The sequence below is a fragment of the Calliphora vicina genome, chromosome 2 (assembly GCF_958450345.1).
Source record: "Calliphora vicina chromosome 2, idCalVici1.1, whole genome shotgun sequence".
NCBI classification, from domain to species: Eukaryota; Metazoa; Arthropoda; class Insecta; order Diptera; family Calliphoridae; genus Calliphora; species Calliphora vicina.
Window position 1 is genome coordinate 115,287,493 of NC_088781.1, and position 23,532 is coordinate 115,311,024.

At 30.9% G+C, this 23,532-nt stretch overlaps 1 protein-coding gene across 1 annotated transcript in view; it reads right to left on the reverse strand.

The window, feature by feature from the left end:
* Positions 1-309: 309 nt before the first annotated feature.
* The window catches only part of mol (dual oxidase maturation factor 1 mol), a 121,338-nt gene continuing 98,115 nt past the window's right edge, over positions 310-23,532 (reverse strand). Inside the window, exons 6-8 of the mRNA XM_065501960.1 lie at positions 2,362-2,793; positions 1,739-2,258; positions 310-1,535 (exon numbers count right to left, since the gene is read on the reverse strand). Coding sequence (XP_065358032.1) covers positions 1,493-1,535; positions 1,739-2,258; positions 2,362-2,793 — 995 coding nt within the window. The 3' untranslated portion in view covers positions 310-1,492. The remainder of the gene's footprint in view (positions 1,536-1,738; positions 2,259-2,361; positions 2,794-23,532) is intronic.

Below are 23,532 nucleotides of genomic sequence, written 5' to 3' on the forward strand. Positions count from 1 at the left end.
AGTTTCCTTTCTATGGAACGTTGTCCAATTCTGCCTCATTTTTTGAATAAAAATTCCGGAATGTTTTATTTAATGAAATTATCAATTATGGAATATTTTTTTAAATGAAAATTCTGCCTATGTCTGTCACATTTACATTGTCAAAGTTACATTGTATACGAAATTTGCAAAATTTTGATAAATATTCTTCATTCTAAATCTGTCCAATTCAGGAAAAATTTCATTCTGCAAAAAATCATGCCTATTCCGGCTTATTTTAGGAAAACATTCTACCAAGTTTCTTCTAAAAATTTAAAAAAACACAACAAATTTCGTTTTAATTTTAATAGTATTCTTTTAATGTCTATATCAATTTTTATTATTTTCTCATATTCTTAAAACTAATTTCACATAAATCTTGATCAACTTCGTTGTATTTACTAAATCACTTAAAGAATTTTTAATTCTACATACAATAATTTCGCTTTTTCTCTAAAACGCTCTGCTTATAATTAAAATTTGTGATAAGAAAAACAGACACTATAAAAGTAAGTAAATAAATAAATTAAATAATAATGCTTTTGACAATTAAAAATAAAAATAGCAGAAATAAAAGGCTTAACACAATATTAAAAAGAAAGACAATAAAATAAATAATTTTGTTAAAATTTCTACTAAATAATAATAATAAACTAAAAGCCAATTTTGTTTAAAAATTAAATTAAATAAAAAAACCTAATAAAACAAACTAAAACTTATTAAAAGGAATTACATTATATAGATATTTGTAGCTTAATTTTAAAAAATGAATACATTGTTTATAAAACCGAAAGGCGAAAAAGGGACAGAGATTTAAAAAAAAAATAATTTAAAACAGAGGCGTTGGGCTTCACGCAATTCAAACTTCAAACAATTGTTAACTAAAGAAATTAATTGTTAAGCCTCTGCTTAAACTATCATTTTATCATCATTTTATTTTTTAATAATTTAAATATATTTTTTAATAGTTTTTTTGTTTCATATTGTTGCAGGGATTATCACAATGACATCATCACTTAAATTTTAAAATTGTTTTATTTTGATTTGTTTTTTTTTTTCATTAGTGTTAAATATTAGTTAATAATTCATATAGTTTTTTGTGTTTAATCTGTATTTTTTCTAGCTATAAAATGGCTGTTGTTGTACTTAAAATTTAACCTTAAAAATTATTAATTCAAAAACAAATAAAATAAAAATTTAAACTAATTCGTTCGTCGGGTTCTTTTTTCATTCATTTGTTTTTTTGTTTGTTAAATTATTGTCCATTATTATATATTAGAGGGTCAATTGTTTATAAAAATAATAAAATTTATCACAAATAAGTTACGTCCGTTAAATAATTAAATTAAAAGTAAATTTTTTTATGTAGAAAGTCAAAAAAATATAGAAAACCAGCCAATGCTTTATAAAAACATCATTTCGTTTTCATATTTTTTGCTTTCATTATCCAAGAATAGATACATCATGAAGATCATCACCAGTGATCCATGTCTCTTATGCGATTAACAGGAGGCGTTCTGAAAAAAGAAAAAAAAATAGATTTTGTAAATAAATGATTTAAATTGGGAAAAGCTTGGGCCTTCATGCCGGACCGATTTGAATAATTTTCAATAGTGAAAATTCTGATAGTATTTGCTACCCTTAAGTTCAACATCTAGGTCCTGAAGTTACCTAGGGGCACCTAGAAGTTGATTTAAACTAATTAAAATTTTCAACTTACGGTAACATTCTCGACAAAGCATGTTTGTGCAAAGGTGATATTTGTATGGCCGCCGAACCCATCGATGAACCCGAATCTTGTGACAAAGTTCTTTGCATATGCATGGGATGTGACTGCATCTGCTGGGCCCTACGGAACGGATAACGCCATGGGCTCTTGGGCACATCACTTTGGAATCCCTTATTCTCAACACCCGTATTCATGTGAGGGTGGGGATGGACATGGCCCGCCATGTGTACAGGCATATTACTGCCCGAACTGCCACGATGCTGTTGTTGTTGTATGTGCGAATTATCGCGAGCCTTCGAAGACAAGCGTCTCAATATGCGAGATCCTAAGCCGGGAGGATCTTCTAGACTGCGACTGGTGCGCTTGCGATAACGCACATCACTTGACTCCTCCAAGATAACATGACGATCATAGGGTGTACCATAGTAGACCTCTAAGACGGTGGAGAATGTATGAGGCCATACCAAATCGATGATGGATATTAAAACACCCGCTACAAAGCATAAAATGCCTGTAAAACGTAAAACGAAAAACATGTTTTTTTTTTATTTCAATAGATTTCTTATATTTATTTCTCTACCATACAAATGGCAATATTAATCTTTGCTACCCACCTGCCACCAGCAACAGCCAATAACACCAACCCAAATGAAATTCCAAACGACCACCCTCCATGTAAATTGTTAATGGCCTCTTGGGCAGTTGACAATAGTAACCCACATTCGTGCCAATCAACAGTGCACCAGTTAATGCCTTCATGTATGCACCATACCGTGGCACAGCGATAAGTAACAAATTCATTAGCAGCCAAGAGGCCAACGAGGCCCACAGCATTATGCTGGCAAAATAGCCGGCGGCACGATATTGGCCACCCCACGAAAAGCCTTCACGGCCAAGACTAAAGTACTCAGCCACGGTTAAGATGGGAAATGGCAAACCACGCTTCAATGCATCGCGATAATTATTACTCATATCGGTGGCACCCTCCCAAGTGAAACGTTCATTGTAATCGATGTCGGGTGGTGTCCAATTGCCAACGGGTATGGCTGTAAAGAAATGCACAAACAAAAATAGAGAAAATTAAATTAAAATCCAAAAATAAAATACTTCAATATTATTTAAGAGCCTATAAAGTTTTGTATGCAGCAGCAGCAGCATAAAGAACAACAAATAAGTAAATGCACTTCAGACATCTGAAATATTCTATAGAGCGTAAATGCTGAGTTTTACTTTTTATTTCGTTAATTTTTATTTTCAATGGAAATTGTTCGCATGTATTTATAAGAAACGAATTGATAAACATTAATTAAATGAAATATTGGTTTTTATGCACTTGCAATGAAATGTGAGAAAACTTTGCACAAAAAAATAATCATATTTTATTAAAATGCTTAAATTGGGAAAAATTTCGTGTTTTTCATGCAAGTTTTTATTGAATTCTGTTGAAAAGATACAAGGGAAATAACACTGAACGATATTAAACGGCTACGATAGACTGCTTAATATAGTGACTTAAGTCAAATATACAACACAGTGACTTCAGAATATCGAGTGAACCGATGATGCCGCCAGCCCATAATCCTTACCAAACAGTGACTTATTCGGTATGCATCGGTAGTTTCCGGTTTAACCGAAAAAGTGTATTTTTGAAAAAACCGGTTTATATTATTGTCTTTTAAAAAAACCGGTTAAACGGTTTCGTTTTTTGTCTTCAAAAAAAACCGGTTAACCGGCTAATATTAAATTTTTGTTTAATATGAAAAAGGTCTCCTTAAATTTATTTTTATTTGTGGACGCTATTAGGTAATGTGTTAAGAATTATGTACTAAATCTTCGGAAATTTATCATTTTTTAATCCTTAAGGCACTATCTTAATGCATTTATTTTATATCTTTTACGAAATGTTGTCAAATGCTATAATTTTCTATAAAATAAATCAATATTTTTAAAAATGGTATCGAAGTTTTTCATAAACATGTTTGAATGAGCTATAGAAAATATATTTCATTAAAACCGGTTAACCGTCTTACAAAAACCGGTTTATCAAAAAACAGGTGGAGTTTAGAAAGATGAAAAAACTGGTTGACCGGTTTCGGTTTTGGATACACTAATCGGTAGTCCATGTTTGAAATTTGCTCGGATATTCTAAACAGGAACTTCATTTCATAGTTTTGGTCCACTTGTCAATACAATGAATTCACTGGATTCTGTACTGCTCAGTACTGATGTTTTGGTCGACTGTTCATACCATTCGGACGATTATTCTATGCATTGACGTTGGCCAATAGCAAGTTCTCTCGTTTGTTCAATACTACGACTTTGAACGACAGTTTAGTACAGTAATATCAGCGCAATACGAGTAGATCAAAAGTTAAATTCGATCGTGCGTTTAATCAGGTGGATCTGATGCATTTCTCAATACGACCACTCCGAATGACTTTTCACTCTAATTTCAAATATTCCATATATAGAGAATTGGCGCATTAAATACAACATCGCTCGTTTGTTCAATACAACGGCTTTGACGACTTATTATTGTAATGACTTTGGTAAAATGTTCAATGCAGTTTCATTTATAAACGGCTTATCCGATCAGAATGAAATTTTACATGGGCGTAGACAAGGAGTATTCGAGTTTAAGTTATTAAAATGGACCCTACAAATGGTCTAGCGATGGCGCTATGGGGGCTCAGAGTAGGTTACCGTGCCATTTTCTTGTTTCCCATCCGATTTCAGCGCTCGGCTAGGTCTTGAAAAAACATGCTTGTGTGTGCTATTTATCTCTTAAAATTTCCAAGCTATAGACATTTGAAAATTGAAATGTAAAAATTTTGCCATACCTTGGTCCCTTTTTTAAAAAATATATGCCGTACTTTTGGACCGAATGGACTCGAATTTAGTTAGACAACTAAATTACCAATAATATGTAAAAGATTTTAGAGCAATATCAATTACGGATCAAAAAATACACAGTTTTCAATTAAAAATTAAAAAATAGTAGATTTTTTATGTTTTTTTGGGAGAGCAGTTGACTTAACTCTTTTTTTATTAAAAAAACAAAACTTTCTTTAAGAACGTATAAAAATTTTATGTTTTTCTGTAAGGTATATTTACTGAGAACATTTTGATATAAAAAACATTTAATATTTTTGAAAGTGTCGCCCCTACGCCCTTCGGAATTTGACCTATTTTTTTTATGAAAATTTCAACTTTGGAACACATGTTCTAAAATCCCAAAGCTGGGATCAGAAAATTGAAAGCAGTTTTGGAAACCCTTATGTATTCCCTGTTTATCCCCAAAGCATTTTCGCAGCCCCAAAGGAAATGTGGACTCTATGGGCAAAAATGTAAAAAAAAAAATTGTTGGAATATCGCTCCAATTTTTAAGAATAGCTGGATTCTCTTTGACCTTTTGACATTTTTTTACATTTTGTTATTTAGAAGAACAAATGTAAAAAACGTTGAAAATTTCATTGAGGTTTGTTAATAAATAAAGATTTTATTACATATTTCTGAAACGAAAATTGGCATCAAAATGTTTATAGGATTGCAATATTTGGAGCAATTTGATCCACATTTATTCCCAATTATTTTTTTTTGTTTAGATAAGTTAATGTTTGGCCTGTTAAATTTTTTGGAAATAAATTTGGAATTTCTTAGTCCGATCGGGATAAAATTTGTCGTGGACGTAGCCAAGGAGTATTCGAGTTTAAAATATAAAAATTGGACCTACAAATGCTCCAGGGGCGGCTCTATTGGGGCTCAAATTAGGGTACATGTATATTATATTTTTGGAAAGCTCCCGACCTTAGAAAAAATTGCTTACGTTTGCTATTTATCACTCATAATTTCCGAGTTATAGACATTTGAAAATTGAAATTTAAAAAATTTACCATAACTTAGACAACTAAATTACCATTAATACAAAGAGCAACATGGACTTAAAAAGAAACGATTTTCAATATAAAAATTCAAAAAATAATAGATTTTTGCTGTTTCTTTTTGGCGAAAAGGTGACTTAACTAATTTTAAAATTAAAATTAAAAATTTCTTTAAGAACATATAACAATTTTATGCTTTTCTGTAAGCTATCTTTACGGAGAAGATTTTGGTGTAAAAACATGTCCTATTTTTTAGAATATGTCGCTGCTACGCCTTTCGAAATTTGATCTATTTTTTATCCAAATTTCAATTTTAGGCCACATGTTCTAAAATCCCAAAGCTGGGATTAAAAAACGGAAAGCGGCTTTGAAAACCCTGATGTGTTTCCTATTTATCCCCAAAGTATTTTCCCAGCCTCGAAGGAACTGTGGAACCTATGAGCAAAATTGTAAAAAGTTCCATTTTTATGGAGTTTTGCTCTAGTTTTTAGGAATTGCGTTATTCCCTTTGACCTTTTGACAAGATTTTTTCCACTTTGTTGTTAAGAATGACAAATTAAAAAAAAAAACAAAAAACAAAACTTGGAAATTTCATGGAGTTTGATAATAAATAAAGAGTTTCTAAAACTAAAATTTGTATAAAAATATTAATTGGTTTGCATATATTAGGAACAATTTGATCCACATTTATTCCGAACTATTTTTTTTTTTTTTCAAAACCCATAATTATAGGCTAACTTTTCGTACCAACCTTATTATTTACTCCCTAAAAACATAACATATATAATAGTGCTCGGCATAGAGAGAAAATGCACATTCCTTCTCTATTGTCTTCTCAGCAGGTATTTATTGTGTTTTTTGTTTTTAATTTGATAACTTTAAAGAACTCGTTGACTTTCGTGCTGTTTACAGTCGAATAGCCGATCATATTCGTCCCCTGTTGACTATGAATGCCGACCACTGACATATAACCATTAACATTCTGCAATATATTTTCATTTCGTAATATAAAATTGCAATTTATTAAATTGCATGTTCTTTTTCTTATGCTCCCTATTATTCTATAAATCTACATTTTGTTTTGTTCAATTAGTTTAACAAATAGATTTCAATTAACCTTATGTCACATACACCCGTCGTAGGCACAACCTACAGACACACCAAAATCATTTACTCACTTACTTACAGACATACATATGTATGTATGAAAGTATATAAATATAATGCTGCAAACATGTAATGACTACAAACTTGCAATTTATTTAGCCCAACAATAATTGTGTAAAATGACAAACAATGTAGTCAACAGCAAAACCCGCAACGCAACAAGAAGCAAACAAATAATTTCTAACAACTGCAATTGTTATTGTACGCAGAATAGACAATTGAATTGAATATAGAAACCTTAAAGCATGTGTAAATCAAGTATCACTTTGGTAATATCCGTAAGTCAATTTAGAAACCTGGACATTAAACAAAAACCGTCAGCCAACCAACCAACCAACCATCCATTCAAACCAAACTAACCACCATTCAACCAACCAAGCAGCAACAACAAACCAACCGAACGACCAACCACCTTAACACGTTTATGAATGAGAAGACAATTGTCACAAATGTATAGAACAATTGTTGCAGTAGCTGTAGACGACAACATTGCATGTATGGCAATTACAGCAACAATAGTGTTGTTACAATGTCGCAGCGACAACATCAGGGCTCTTTTGTAGACGCTTTTATGTTGCTGTTAATACATGCAGAAGTTACAACAAAAAAAAAACATAAATGATAGCGTGTGTGTGACTATTGAAATCTGTTTAAAGGTGGCAGCTTTAAAGGAATAATTTCACTTTTTTATCATTCTCTCAGCAATATCAGTGTTAGATCAGGGACACGACAGCAAGCGAAATCTCTATAAAAGCTTAATTAAGATTTCAGTTATCTATCGAGATTATAAGTTCAACTAGAATTGTCGTAGTTTTTCGATTGTATCGGTCATGTTATAATCTCTTACAGAATCAAAATTTTTTGGAAATAAATCTGGCATTTCTAAACGGCTGATCCGATCGAGATAAAATTTGATGCGGGCATAGCCAAGGAGTATTAGAGATTAAGTTATTAAAATAGGCTCTACAAATGCTCCAGGGGTGTCCCCATGTTGGGGTACCTTCGACATGTAAAATTTGTATACATGTGCAATTTTTTTGCTTCCCATCCGATTTCAAAGAGCGCTCGGCTAGGTCTTGAAAAAACTTCGTCCTTCAAATAAATTACACTTTTTCATACCAAAAAATTTGTATAAATTCATTGTCATTGGTTCTGACTTAGTCAGATTAAGAAAATTTAAAAAAAAAAATGTTTGGTATGAAAAAGTGCAATATTTTTGAAGGAAGGAGTTTTAAAGTGGCATATTTTTGAATCTAATTGAGATATAGACTTGAAATTTTTCTTGTAAGACCAAAAATTAACTTATGTAAACCAAAAAATATAGCTCCGAATAATTGTTCATCAAATTGTTCCCAATATTTGTATTCATATTCAAATTTTGATACAAATTTTAGTTTTAGAAACTCAATAAATATGTAATATGTAATAAAATCTTTATTTATTAACAAAACTCAATGAAATTTTTAACGTTTTTTTAAATTCATCATTCTAAATAATAAAATGTAAACAAACTTGTCAAAAGGTCAAAGGGAATCTCGCAATTCCTAAAAACTGCAGCGAAAATCCAAAAAATGTTTTTTTTTACAATTTTGCCTATAGGGTCCACATGTTCTTCGGGGCTTTAGAAATACTTTGGCGATAAATAGGGTACACATCAAGGTTTCCAAAGCTGCTTTTTGTTTTCTGATCCCAGCTTTGGGATTTTAGAAAATGTGGGCCAAAGTTGAATTTTTGATAAAAAAAATAGGTCACATTCCGAAAGGCATAGAGGCGACATATTCGAAAAATATGACATTTTTTTGATACCAAAATATTCTACGTAAAGCTACTTTACATAAAAATCTAAAGTTGTAATATCTTCTTAAAGAAAGTTAATTTTTACTAAAAAAAGAGTTAAGTCATCTTTTCGCCCAAAAAACTGCAAAAATCAACTATTTTTTTAATATTTAAATTGAAAATCGTTTATTTTTGGATCCATAATTGATATTGCTCTGAAATATTTTGAATATTATTTGTAATTTTGTTGTCTAACTAACATCCAAATCGGATGGGAAACAAAAAAAATTGCATGTCCAAGGTACCCTACTTTGAGCCCTTATAGCTCTACCCCTGGAGCATTTGTACGGCCAGATTTATTTCCAAAAAATGTTGATTCTGCCCAACTGTTAAATGTTAAATTTACCCTACACCACCATATTGGGGAGGGTATATGTTTTTTAGACCCTAAAATATTAGTCTAACAACTTAAAGTATACCAATCGACTCAGAATGGATTGATTACTGAGTTGATTTAACAATATCGGTCCATCCGTATAAATCGTGAAAAATATATCAGAAAAATATTTTATTGTCTCTTACTTCTTTTACTTAAAAATTTTTCTCAAAATTATACCTTTAATTCACTGCTTTCAAATTCCAAATAGGATTGTGTTTTTTTTATTCAAATATACAAATGTTGTTTGCTTTTGTTTTTCAGAAAGAAAGAAAGAAAAAAAAATAGAGAATACTGCACCTTATTGAATCATAAGAAGGAAAAATAATCTCATCGACATCTTTGAACCAACCACCGGCAAGTCAACAGGAAAAAACTTTAACATCAATGCTATTACTAGCAGCACCATAGCACCGTCATTCACCTCTAACCAAAACAATTGAGGCTGTCGTTATGGCAAATATTTTGTAAATATTGGCAATATTGAGTCATTGAATTCAACAAACAAATCATACAAAAACTATACAAAGAGATACATATGTAGGAATAGCCCAGCAAAAAATATTAAAGGATTCAAAGCAAATTACTATCTACTACGTAGCTTGTGCTTGCAAAAGGCTTTAAAGAAGCAGTGATGCTGAAATTTCAAATGTTTCAGATACAAAAGAAGTGCTAATTTCTAGAAGCTCTTTTTACAGCTTCTTAAAGTAAAATTTACTACTGTCGGCACAATCAATGCTTTCAAAAAGCTTTAAAGAAGCAATAATGGAAGGCGATGGAAATTAAAATGTTTCAGATTCAAAAGAAGTTCAAAAGTCTTCTAGTTTCTTAAAGTTTAATGGTTTCGCATCAAATTACAAGTTCAATATACTGCTATTTATAGTATAGCAGAGGCTTTCAAAATCCAATTAAATGGCTGGAAAGGAAACAGAATTTCAAGCACTTGATATGTAGAAGTTCTACTCTTGCTCAATATTGCTCAATATTTGTTGTCAATAATCTGTACTTTAAAGCTCAGAATACTATATAGAAACTATATTGAAATTATATTTATAATAGACGTAAAATCATTTTCTTCCTACAATCTGCCAAATTTATTTGCTGGGTTTTGCTATATTGCTGTAGATAAATAGGTTTGTATGCCTGTAACATTTAAATAATATTGTACATATTCGTATTTACATGTTTTGTATCAATAGTTTTTAGTTACCACGTAGTTTTCATTGATATTTTGGTAAGCAACCATTTTAGGTGATGTCTAAAACACGCCATCATTCATTCATTCATACTACTATTTATTGAAATGTATGACTGGAAAATTATATTTAAATAAAACCCTTTAGTTTTTATACAGACACTGTACCCTCCTTTTAGGCTGTATTTTTCACTAATCTCTAGTTAATTGCCAGGCTAATTTTTTTTAGGTTGGGATCATTTGACACTTCTGTGTCCTTGAAAATACAAAGATTTATTATGGTTATTATACATATCCTAGGTAATCTAGTATTTTATTTGTATACTTTTATTATTCTAAAAATGAGAAAACAAAATTTAGAGATTTCTTTATTACGGCATTGACAAAACAATGGAAACTTAGGTATTATTTTAACAAATATGGTCTAAACTTTGCAATAACTCAATATTTTGTTGGGTATCCCTTATTTTTTATAACTGCTACACATGGACGATGCATTGAACCAATTAAAGAGTCAATGGTCTCCTTTGAAATATTTTGCCATTCCCTTATAACCGCCTCCCATGAATCTTCCTTCCTGGTGTAATTTGGGGTCCTTATTTTACGATCTACAATTTCTCATAGATTTTCTATGGGATTGAGATCTGGCGATTCAAAACACGTACCTCGTTGGATTGTAACCACTCTGTTACAACCCTAGAGGTGTGTTTCAGGTCGTTGTCGTGTTGGAATCTCCATATTAAACATCGTTTAATATGGTTCTGTATCCTATACCTGTCATGGTATCTTTTATAATATGAATTGGGACCATACCTTGCCCTTGAAAACATCCCCATACCATAGTATTGCCACCGCCAAACTTTACAGTCTTATTTGTGTACTTTGGATCTAATCTTTTTCCCTTTGGTCGTCTTAGTCTGCTTTTACACAGGGCAAGTTTACTTGAAGCAAGTCTCGTCGATTCCCTTTTAAACTTGCTCGTCTGTTTACACACAGCAAGTCTGTGAGCAATTTTGTATGGCAAAACCTAATAGACGCCATATTGAAAATGAGAAAACAAAAGAAATTTGAAGAGACTTGCCAGTACAAGCAAGTGTGTACCCCTCTTCTTTCTTCTTGCCTCTCTCTCCTATAAACTCTAGACTTGCGCAAGAAAAATTGCCCTGTGTAAAAGCAGACTTACAAATGTTCTCCCATCACTACCTCTTAAATTGTATTTGGATTCGTCGGAAAAGAGGACAGTATTCCATTTCTGTATCGACCAGTTTGTAGACTAGCAGGATGGTTCTTTTTAGAAATGAGTGGGTTTTCACAGGACGATAGCAACCAAGACCAGCCTCATTTGCCCTGCGACTAACTGTTCGGGTACTTATTTCTAATTTTAGGCTATTAACAACCTCTCGAGGAGTTATTTTTGGTAATTTCTTGAACTCTCTCGCTATTAAATTATCATGTCCCGAAATAGTCTTACGAGGTTTTCCACCTAAATGTTGAGTTTTTACAGAACCGGTCTCACGAAATTTCTTTTTTCTTAATTTTTGAAACTGCTGATTTATTTATTGAATATTTGTCACAGATACTTTTTTGTTTTAAACCAGCTTTAAAATCGTTAATTATTTTATTTTTTAAGTCTTCACAAATCTTAACTTTAGCCATTTTCATTACCTTCTAAAAAAAAGCAAATATGCGAAAAACTTAGAAAAAGAAATTGTGAAAAATTACCAGAATTTAAAAAAAAAATAAAATAACTGTAAACAGGATGCTTTTTACATCGTTCTTTTAAATATTATTTTCGTTTTACACTTCTTTCTTGCAGAAGTTTAAAAGTTTCCATTGTTTTGTCAGTAGCGAAATAGTGAATATTTTTAATTTTGTTCCCTTTTTTCAGAATATAATTAATTATGTTGTTTGTTTTTCAGTTAATTTAATTTTTTCAGTTAATTTATATAAAAACTATACAAGTAAAATACAAAAAAAAATTTATTTTAAAAAATATTTAAAATTTTGGGCTACATATGGAATATTTGGAAAAGTTTCCATTGTCCATTGTCAGTCACTGTATTTAGCCTAAATATAACAAGAAGTTAATTGGTTACTATACACATCCCAGGTAATGTCCTTAAGTAAAGCAGAATGTAGTCAATTTAAACTTTGTTATATGTAACTATAGGAATTAGTTAATTTACTACTTAGTACAAGTCCTTTAAAATTTAAAAATAAATCAATTGGTTACATTACTTTTTTTATTATTTATTATATTTTATTATATTGTTACGCATTATCAATTTGAATTTAACGGTCTGTAACGCAACACTCATCATGTTTATAAACATTTCCATCAGTAGAAACTTCTACTTATCAACTAGGTGATCATTGTGGAAATAGAACATTCTAGTTTTGTCCGTTAGATAATTCACGAAACTACTAGAAGATGGCAATGTGTATACAGAAAATTAATAAGTTAACGGAGTACAATGAGTAAGTTATTTAAGTTAATTAATTTGGACAGTAACTTTGTAATCTATGTAGGGTCAATTGTCTTTCTTCTATGACAATCTCATGTTAAAATATGTTTATCCAAGTTGGAATACGGAAAACCAGTACGCAACAGTCACCAGAACTGCTGGGTAGTTAACACTAGTATAGATTCTTTATATTTTCATATGTATTTTGAATATTTAAGCAAATACTCATGTGTTATTATTTGTAACCATGGTATTCATAAGTCGCATTGTTAAGAGTTGTAATAATATTGCATTTAATTTAATATAGTACTTAATTATAGGAACATACTACTAAACGTAAATACTAAACATCATTTAATTAGGGAAAAATATACGCAATTATTAAATTTGAAAGGACCTAGAGAAAATCTTATTAGTAAATTTTAGGCGATTTCTAAAGATGCACAAGATGAACAAGTGCGTTTTTTCGGCAGGAAAAAATCATAACTTTTTGCAAAATTTAAAATGGTTTATTTTTGGGCTCGTAATAGATATTAATTTTGAACTTTTATTCACATAGTTTTTTATTTATTATTTTACTAACACGAACCATTTTAATGTAAAGGATCTTAAATTATGTCCGATATTGTGAAAAACCGGGGCAAGGTATGGTTAAATTCAAGGGTTTAAAAATTCTGCATGTCCAAAATGCCATACTTTAAGTCTCAATATCTCCACGCCCACTATCCTTTTCCAAAATATTTTGCCCCAATATGCATGGGTAATAGTCCTCTGCATCTAACTTTTGGCGCCACCGTGAGCTGGTGTTTTTATAGCCTACACCACCATAGTGGGGAGGGTATAATGCGTTTGTGCAGATGTTTGTAACGCCCAAAAATATTAATCTAACACTCACCTTAAAGTATACCGATCGACTTGTAATCACTTTCTGAGTCGATTAAACGATGTCCGTCCGTCCGTCTATGTAAACCTTGTGAGCAAAGTACAGGTCGCAATTTTGAAAATGTTTCGATAAAATTTGTTACATATAATTTTTTCGGCCCAAGGACCAAGCCTATTGAAAATTGCTGAAATAGGGCTGTTATTTCACCTAGCCCCCATACACATGTCCTCCCGGAATTGGACCTTATCGGTCATAAATGTTTAATTTATATAGGTATCTACACAAATTTTTCTACAAATAAGTTTTATATATACGAAATTCATGTCACCAAATTTTGTTATGATCTGTCCATAATTAGTCATAGCTCCCATATAGACCCGTTTCCGAAAATCACTTTAACGTGCATAAATCTCTTAAAAATGTTGGTATACACACAAAATTCAACATAAATAACTTTCATATAGTCATGGTGATGGGTCCATAATTAGATTTGTAATCCAGTTATTGAGGAAAAATTGGAAAAAAATTAAAAAAATGGGGATTTTTGCGATTTTTATGGCACTGAATGCACTTTTTTCGGGTAGGTATATTCCGCTTTTTTTTGCCTATTCAATATCTACAACTTTGCTTCGGGCACAAAAGAGATATTCCATACGATATACCGAGATATAACCGTGTTAAAATATAGAAAAAGTGATAAAAATCTACCTTAAGCAAAAAAACTTCGTATGGTCATTAAATTATTAATGCAGCCAACTTGAAAAAACTAATGATGAGGGCTACTTTCACGAGCAATTGACAGAATTGAGTCCCAAAGCAATGAACTTAAAAATGTTGTACTCTGTATTACAGTGAGGCCTCGATTATCCGTGATTCGATTAACCGGCAACATCAATTATCCGGGAAAGAAAAAGAAAATATTTTTGGATCGATTTCAACTTTTTTACATCGATTAACCGTAATTAACTCTATTATCCGGGATTATAAGCAATATTTTTTTCGATTATTTTTGGACAATCAAACACAATGTGAATAAATCGAAAAGGGGAATTCCCTCGACTTTTAAAGTTTTGTGTAGAATGTGATTCTGTTATTGGCTTTCGATGTTTCTTGAAAGAACGAACTCCAATTTCTGAATTAATAGTGAATGAAAAGGCTAAAATATTCCACTCAAAATTAAACAAAAAAAAAACGATATGGAATTCACAACCTTAATGCTGCAGGAGAAAAATGATTATATAGCTGCCACAATTTTTGTGGAAAAATTAAATGAATTCATATCAATGGAAAAACTCAACAATGAAAACATTATTGTGAAATTTTTCCCACCAAATGTGATGCCTTTCCGATGGGTCAGGGTGCAATATGGAGCTTTAAATGTGATTATCGAAGAACTCTAGTGTAAAAACTTGTTACGTCAATCAACAGAGAAGAATTCAAGAAAGCACTGTTCTCAATTAATAATTCTTGGAACGCTATTTCTTCAGCAGTTTTGAGAAATGCGTAGAATTACTTACTCTGTCCAGAAAATGAAAGGGTGTAGGCATATGTCCGAAATTTAATTAGATCCTTAAATAATTTTATTTTTACTTATATAATTATGTAATTACAACAATATTTATTAAAAAACTACTCAAAATTGGTACTCAATTAAGCGGTAAAATTGATTATACAGAATGCTTTCGGTCCCGACCAATACGGATAATCGAGGTCCCACTGTATATGGATAAGTAATATATTCTGACTAAGCATTTCTAAGATGTTCTTATATATTATAGAATAAAACTAACTGGAATTTTTAAGTCGACAAGGATGATCCCAAGTATTGGAAATTTCAAACCTTATTGCTTTGAATATTAAGCTAACGTTTCTCTATATAGAAAATACTGATAATAGTAAGTAAAATTTAATCTTTAATAAAAAAATTCACAGTATAGATAAATTTTGATTAATAAATTCATACTTGCATATATGTTTAATATATACACATTAAGGTTACTCCAAAAGTGTTCGATATTCAGAACTAAAATGTATACTAGGGTGGCCTTATTTTTCAATTTTTGGATTTTTGATGATAAATCACCCCCCCCCCCCCCCCTTTTCAAATCGATACCCACACCAACTGTTAAAGTTTGGGTTTTTAATTTTTCTTCAGTGTTTATTAGAATCGAAAACATTTCTCTTAATTATTCGAAATCTGTTTAAAAAAAATTTTGAAAATATAAAATTTGGGAAAAAATTTGTTTGGTGAAAAAAGAAAATCAGGTTAAAAAAATATTTTTCCCGAATTTGAACACATATACATACGTCGATGGAAAGGTCTTTGAAATGTCTATCATTAGATATCCATATTGTCTATATATGGCTTAGTAATCCAGATATAGTTCAAAAATGGGTTAAAAATTGAGATAGTCGTGGTTTATTTATTGCTCTCAACCATTTGATGGCCGATTTAGCCGAATTATTTGGAAGTTGATTCCAACATACAGACAGATCCAGAATATATATACTTTATGGGGTCATAAATGAAAAATGTAGAAATTACAAACGCAATGACAAACTTATATAAACCCTTAACACTTGTAACTTGTGGCTATGAATTCAACTTTAATTTTAATTATAAACTTTCATTAAATTTTTTGGTTACCGATTCACCCTAATTTTTACATCTACCGCTTTACATATGTTTTCCACTTATAATTGGAAACTTTGTATTCAATACATATTTGATTTACACAAATCTATTATATTGGTTCATTCATTTCTAGTGGCATTTTAATTGTAAGTTTTGTTTGCATTTTCAAATATAATTTCGTTTCTGTGTATTAATTCGAGTACACAAGTATTATTCTAATAAGTATGTTACCAATAATTGGTATCATGGCATTACATTTTCAAGTGCCGATTCAAGAGAAGTGTGTACAATAAATAGGCTGCTGCTTATATACCTTAGTTTGGGTATTGATTGTTAATGTTTGTACTTAAGAAAATTGCTAAATGATTTGAGTACTTTAGTAAGATACTTAACAAGGACGGAAATGCTTATTAACAAATTGAATATGATTGAATATATGTATTAAAAGGTGGGCTTAATTTGTTTGTGAATACTGATCTATTACTAAGACAATTATTTTTAGCTGTATTATATGTAATACATTTTAATCTTTCGAAATAGTTACTATGCTAATAATTTTGCAATACTTATGTTTTTCTTACATAATTTTTGGGTTCACATGAAATATATTGAGAAATATAAATATTGTTAACAGTTTTTTTTAGATATTTTAAATACTACAAATATATGATATGTAATTTTGCAATAGACTTAAACTCCTACATAATTTTTGCCAGCAAATACACCTATTATCCTTATTGTATGATAAATACAAATATTATTTGAAGTGTTTATACTTTTGTACGCATCACCTTCGTGAGAAGGATATATATAAGTTTGTCATTCCCTTTTTAAATTCCACAATATAATTTTCCGACCCTATTAAGTGTATATATTCTGGATCCTTATAAATAGCGAAGTCGATTAAGCCATGTCCCTCTGTCTGTCCGTCTGTCTGTCTGTTGAAATCAACTTTCCGAAGCCCCCAAATAACTTACATACACGACTCATACATCAATATCTCCGCAATTCTTCCGGCTCGGTTGCTATTTAAAATCGTGAAAATCGGTCCACAAATGGCTGAGATATAAAAAAAAAGAAAAACCCGGATATAAGTTTGTCATTCCGTTTGTAATTTCCACAATATAATTTTCCGACCCTATAAAGTATATATACTTTGGATACTTATAGATAGCGGAGTCGATTAAGCCATGTCCGTCTGTCTGTCTGTCTGTCCGTCTGTTTGTTGAAATCAATTTTCTGAAGACCCCAGATATCTTCGGGATGCAATTCTTCAATAATTCTGTCAGAAATGCTTTCGAGAAGTTTCCTATTGAAAATCAGCAAAATCGGTCCACAATGGCTGAGATATGAGGAAAAAAACAGAACAACATCGACTTTTGACCTATATCTGGATTACTAAGTCATTAATATAGACAATATGGATATCTAATGATAGATATTTCAAAGACCTTTGCAACGACATATATAAGACCATAGTAAGTTGGACCTACAATGGGTCAACCTTTTTTTAACCCGAATACAAAATATTTTTTTTTAAATTAAAAAAAAATTAGAACCTAAAAAAAATTTTAAAAAATTAAATAATTCGAAAAAAAAAATTTTACAAAAAATTAAAAAAAAAAATTGGAAAACAAAAAGTTTTTTTCGCTAAATATTAAAAAAATTAAAAAAAAAAACATTTTTTTAAAATTTAAAAAAAAAATATCTTTAAAATTTAAAAAAAAACAATTTTTTTCCAAAAAATTAAAAAAAAATAAATTTTGTTCACCTAAAAATATTTAAAATTTTTATTTTGAAATATAATTTGGCGAAGGAGATACATCTAAGATTCGGAACAGCCGAATATAGCTGTGTTATACAGGTATTGGTGTATATAACCAGGGACCGTAACGGTTATAAGTGCTATTTTGTGACTTTAAAAATAAAAATCCATCTAAAACAGTTATTACTCAACGTGAAAATAAGGTTCGCATGAAACTCCTAAAAAGAGTTTTAAATAGACGTCATAAAAAAAGCCTCTTAGAGGAGTTTTATTTTTCCCATCAGAAAATAAAAGTCATTTGAGGAGTTTTATTTTTACCGTCAGAAAATAAAACTCATTTTATGTAAATTGAAACCTAAAGCTTGCCACTAGTCAGACAATTAAAATTTGTAAAGCACCTTGCATTGCAATTGAATAAATTGTCATTAAAATAAAATTAAGTGGGATTTTAATTTGTTATTTTGTAATTTGTCCTTTTATCAAATTGTGGTTGTTTTTTTTTTTCTTAAACAAATAAATTACTACAAACATTATATCAGATAGACTCAATTTAGGAAGATACTGAAAAAAGTAGAAAATAAAAGAAGTTTTATTTTCTGACGGGAAAAATAAAACTCCTCAATTGATTTTTTTTTCTGACGGGGAAAAATAAAACTGCTTAAATGACTTTTATTTCATGACGGAAAAAATAAAACTCCTGAAATGAATTTATTTGAAGAAGCTTTTAAATCTATTTTTTCAGAGTTTCATGTGAACTTTTATTTTTAGACTCAATAAAGAAAGATACTGAAAAAAGTAGAAAGTAAACGAAAAGAGTTTTATTTTATGACGGAAAAAATAAAACTCCTCAAATGACTTTTATTTCATGACGGAAAAAATAAAACTCCTGTATTGAGTTTTTTTTTTCTTACGGGAAAAATAAAAGTCCTCAAATGAGTTTTTTTATGACGGCTATTTAAAACTCTTTTTTTAAGAGTTTCATGCGAACTTTTATTTTTAGACTCAATAAAGAAAGATACTGACAAAAAGTAGAAAATAAACGAAAAGAGTTTTATTTTCTGACGGGAAAAATAAAACTCCTCAATTGAGTTGTTTTTATGACGGCTATTTAAAACTCTTTTTTTAAGAGTTCACGCGAACTCAATGAAGAAAGATACTGAAAAAAATATAAAGTAAATGAAAAGTGTTTTATTTTCTGACGGGAAAAATAAAACTCCTCAAATGACTTTTATTTCATGACGGAAAAAATAAAACTCCTCAATTGAGTTTTTTTCTTTCGGGAAAAATAAAACTCCTCAAATGAGTTTTTTAAGAGTTTCATGCGAACTTTTGTTTTTACGTTGAAAGATCACTTCAATACGAATCTATTGGTATATAACAGTATAGGACTCTAACATAAAGAATTTTTGATTTCAAATTGTCTGGATAACCATTATTTACGGTCCCTCTAAATAAGATTCAGGGATTATTCCTGTTCTACTATCATCCTGTTGCCATATTTTGGTATTGTAACTTATTATGCAAAATTCTTATAAAATATATTTAAACATGTCTTTATTAATCCTTAATTATTTCTTTTAACAACAAATTTAAACTTAATTACGAGATTTATGTTGCCTATTGCGCCTATTCCCGAATGGGATTTCCTTTATGCTCTTAATACTTAAAGTAAGTTTTATTGTTGAAACCTAGACGTAAAAATACTGCAATTTGTTGATCACTTATTCTTATAATGCAAACGGAAGTTGTCATAATAATTAACATAAAAACTCCACCACTTCCTAAAACATTTTAATAACACCTTCATAAATGTAATCCTACTAACAAAATATTAATGACAGAAAACATATAAATATTTTGCAAAAATACAACTTATATCAAGATCCTTTGTATTATCTGCTATTACCAGTTTTTTTATATCCCCCCACTAACAACTTAAAGTTGCAGTTACCCAAAATAAATCCACTTTCAAAACATTATTCAATTTTATAAAATGTAAAAAATGTTAACAAAAAAGTGAATGCGGAAGTACATAAAAAAAAAATAAAAGTAACCAAAACCATTAACAAACACAACAACCGCCACATAGCGCCTGGCCTCACCGCGCCGCCACCAACATTCAATTTACTTTTCTAATAAATGCAAATTAAATATTATGCGCCAAGTTTTATAAACTTGTTAAATGGGAAAATCAATCGTCTAACATTATTCAAGTGCGAATACAACAACATATCAACGTCAAGTATATAGTACTACAGCAAACGAGTGGAGGCAAGCCATCCAACCAACAACCAAAACTATTGCTATAAAAAGGCAGCAAAGTTTGCAGCAGCTTTACTACAACTAGCAGCAGTAGTAGTTTTAGTACTACGTTAAATAGAGGCCGGTATAGTAACGCCTTTTACTGCCACTGTCACAGTCAATTGCGTTGCTTTTCATTGCAATGCCTTGCATTCGCCTTTTAAGTTTACTTGCTTGAATGCCTAGCTGGATGGCTGACTGACTGACTAATGCTTGAATGAATGACTGACTGTCTTGATGACTGTTTAAAATTGCCTGCCGTTTGCAAGTTTAATAGACAGATACCCTGCCCGCCCGCCTACCAGCCTGCTGCAACTCATATGACTTGCATTCATACCTCAATCTTTAGTCAATAGTATGCCGCAGCGTGTACATGTTGATATGCAATGATTATTTGCTGCTGATTAATCGAGCATGCGTATGTTACACATGTAACTCAACATTTTGTAGTTTGTTTAAGGTAACAAACAACATTATTTGAAATGCAGATCTTAAAAAGATTAAAAACTTTAAGGAGTGTGCAAGTTATACTGAGCTTTACTTTATAGAGTTATGACAAAATATTGAAATATGTATTGCCATTGTTAGTTTAAGGCGGATGTGAATTGTTAATTACAATATTTTCTTTTTCGGTAACTAAACTTTGGGGAAATAAAAAATAATTCAATTTAAGTCTATAAATAGTTAAATATGAGTCAATTTATTTGGAATATTTCCACTGCAGCTTTCTCATTATTTTCTCTCTCATTAGTAAAGAAAAATATTTCAATACAAATCAAATTATCAAAAATTTAGCACTGTATACCTTATATATCCAAAGGTTCTTAAAATAGGGACTTTCGAATTTTGGCAGTTGATAGCGACCATATTGTTGTCAAATTGGCTGTTATTTATACAGTTTGTTTTGCCAAATCATAATGGACAGATGTAGCGTTCAATAGTTCGGGCAAATGATAAAATTGTTTTATCAAAATGGTGTACGGTTCCGGAAATGTTCCGCACGCTTCGCCCACTTTACGGTGCGGCCCATTTCTGCATTAATGGATACGTCAAAAAACAAAATTTTCGAATTTGGGATGATACCAATCCACATGAGCTCACAATGGATGTGGATTTTTACTGGCGACTTTATCAGTCCATATTTATTTGAGAACAACGTTTAGCAGGCCATCACCGTCAATATCGAGCGCTATAGGTCAATGATTATCAATTTTATTTGGCCTAAATTGGATGATATGGACACCAACGACATATAGACCAACGACAATAGGACATTCTGCACAAGCGATTTGAGGGCATGGTCATCTCACGTGGAGGCCACCGAAATCGTGCGATTTGACCTCGTCTATGAGAATAAGCCACAAACCACAGCGGCCCTCAAAGCCAACACAATTAATGCCATCGGTCAAATTTAGCCTGATTTATGCATCAGATTCATGATCTCTGTACCAATCAATAACTTCATCTAAGGACCAAAGAAGTCAATTAATTTTTAGAAGGAAGATTTAAATAATTCGGACTAATAAAAGCTTTAGAAATAAAAATAACATTATCTTTTTTCCATGATTTTGAAAATTACAGGAAAATACTGGTAGATCTTTGCAATAATCCTATTGAGTTGATACAATGAGTTTTGAGGTCTAAATCATGATGATCGTCAAATGAGTACTACGTTTAATCTGGCGCATTGAGGTATCTATGTCTTTTTTCTTGAAAAGTTGAAAACTCACAGTGAATATTAAATATTATAATAGCATCTGAAAGGATGTCCAAGTCTGTGAACTGTTAACACTGTCATTAACCTCAAAATGCCCTTCCAGTCGATAATAAATATAATTCGTTTCTACAGATGTATCCAAACCAGCAAAATAACTCTTTTTTACACTAAATTACTAAAGTCAAAGGAGTGATGTATGCTTTGAGTGACAAAAGAGCTTTATCCATTACAGATGGAGTGAGGAATTTATCATTTTTTCATGTTACCCAAATTTCATTCCTGTCCTAAAGGAAAAGAAAATGTTGTCAACATATCAAAGGCCGTAAGAGGCACTGTGTAATTATATGGGTAGCAAGAATAAGAACAATGAGTGTCCATATGTCCTTGATCTTCAGCATCCAGATGTAGGTAATCCCATCGAATTACTGGCAGATAAAATCAGTAAATCTAGGTGTATTGAAGTTAAGATCCTCTCAAATTGAATTCTGTACAATTGATGTGCAACATATTTCTATTTGTTGCAGTCCACCATACTGGAGATACATATGTTAAATTGCAGTCCAAATTTCTTTCCCACACAGAATTCGCGCCGGCCTTAGTGGTATACATGCTGTAACAACTGTCAATTCCGACTTGTTTACTTAGCATTGATGTATATCTTAACACCTAGATTCTTTAGAATGCGTTAAAGTGAAATAGTTGTCACAATATTGAAAGCCACTTCTATGTCTAAGAAAACTGCATTCCTGCACTACTTAACCCTCTAACCCGCAAACTTTAAAAAGCTAAAAATAGTTGTCGAATAATTTTTTTAGGGTAATTATGACCCAATAAACTCAGAACAGCCAATAGAAACTAATTTGCAAATTAAGTTTAGGAACCAGGTGCAAAAAGGTGAAGAGTGCGATTTTATTGAAAAACTAATGAAAAAGAACTAATTAAAAATATTTTAAATAGATCGGGCGACTAAAAGTTAGTAAAACTTTCATTTAAAAAAAATGACACAAAATTTTACATGTTAAAATGATGACATCACTCACAAAACAGCTGACAAAACAAAAACTAATAGTCAGAATGCATTTCGACCGTGGAGGGAAATGTTAACAAATCTGTCACTAAAGTCACAGTTAAATTTAAAAAAAAATATAATTACTTTTTGAAATAATTGGTGTTTTGTAATGGATGCCTTGAGGCACTCTTGTTTGGTTAGAGGGTTAAATTCCTCTATGATCCTTCTATGGTATTTTCAGCCTTATTCAGAGTAGTTTCTCTAGAGGGACTTTTTAGGTCAAGTCTTTACTTTATGTATGAGCCAAACGATTATAATATTCTTGAGGGAAAGCTATGGCATTTCCATAACTTCTTTTATAATTATTTGAAGAAAAAACAACTCAGCCTTCTCTAGCGCATTATAATATGGTTGAAAGAAAGGTAGAGTTTCAATAAGGTCAGAGTCAGAAAAAACTTACACACACTATTCCAGCCAAAACTTATCGTTGGTCCAACAAATTATTATTGTTTTAACCACGATAGCTTTTAAAAATATGTCAGATATTATCTTTTC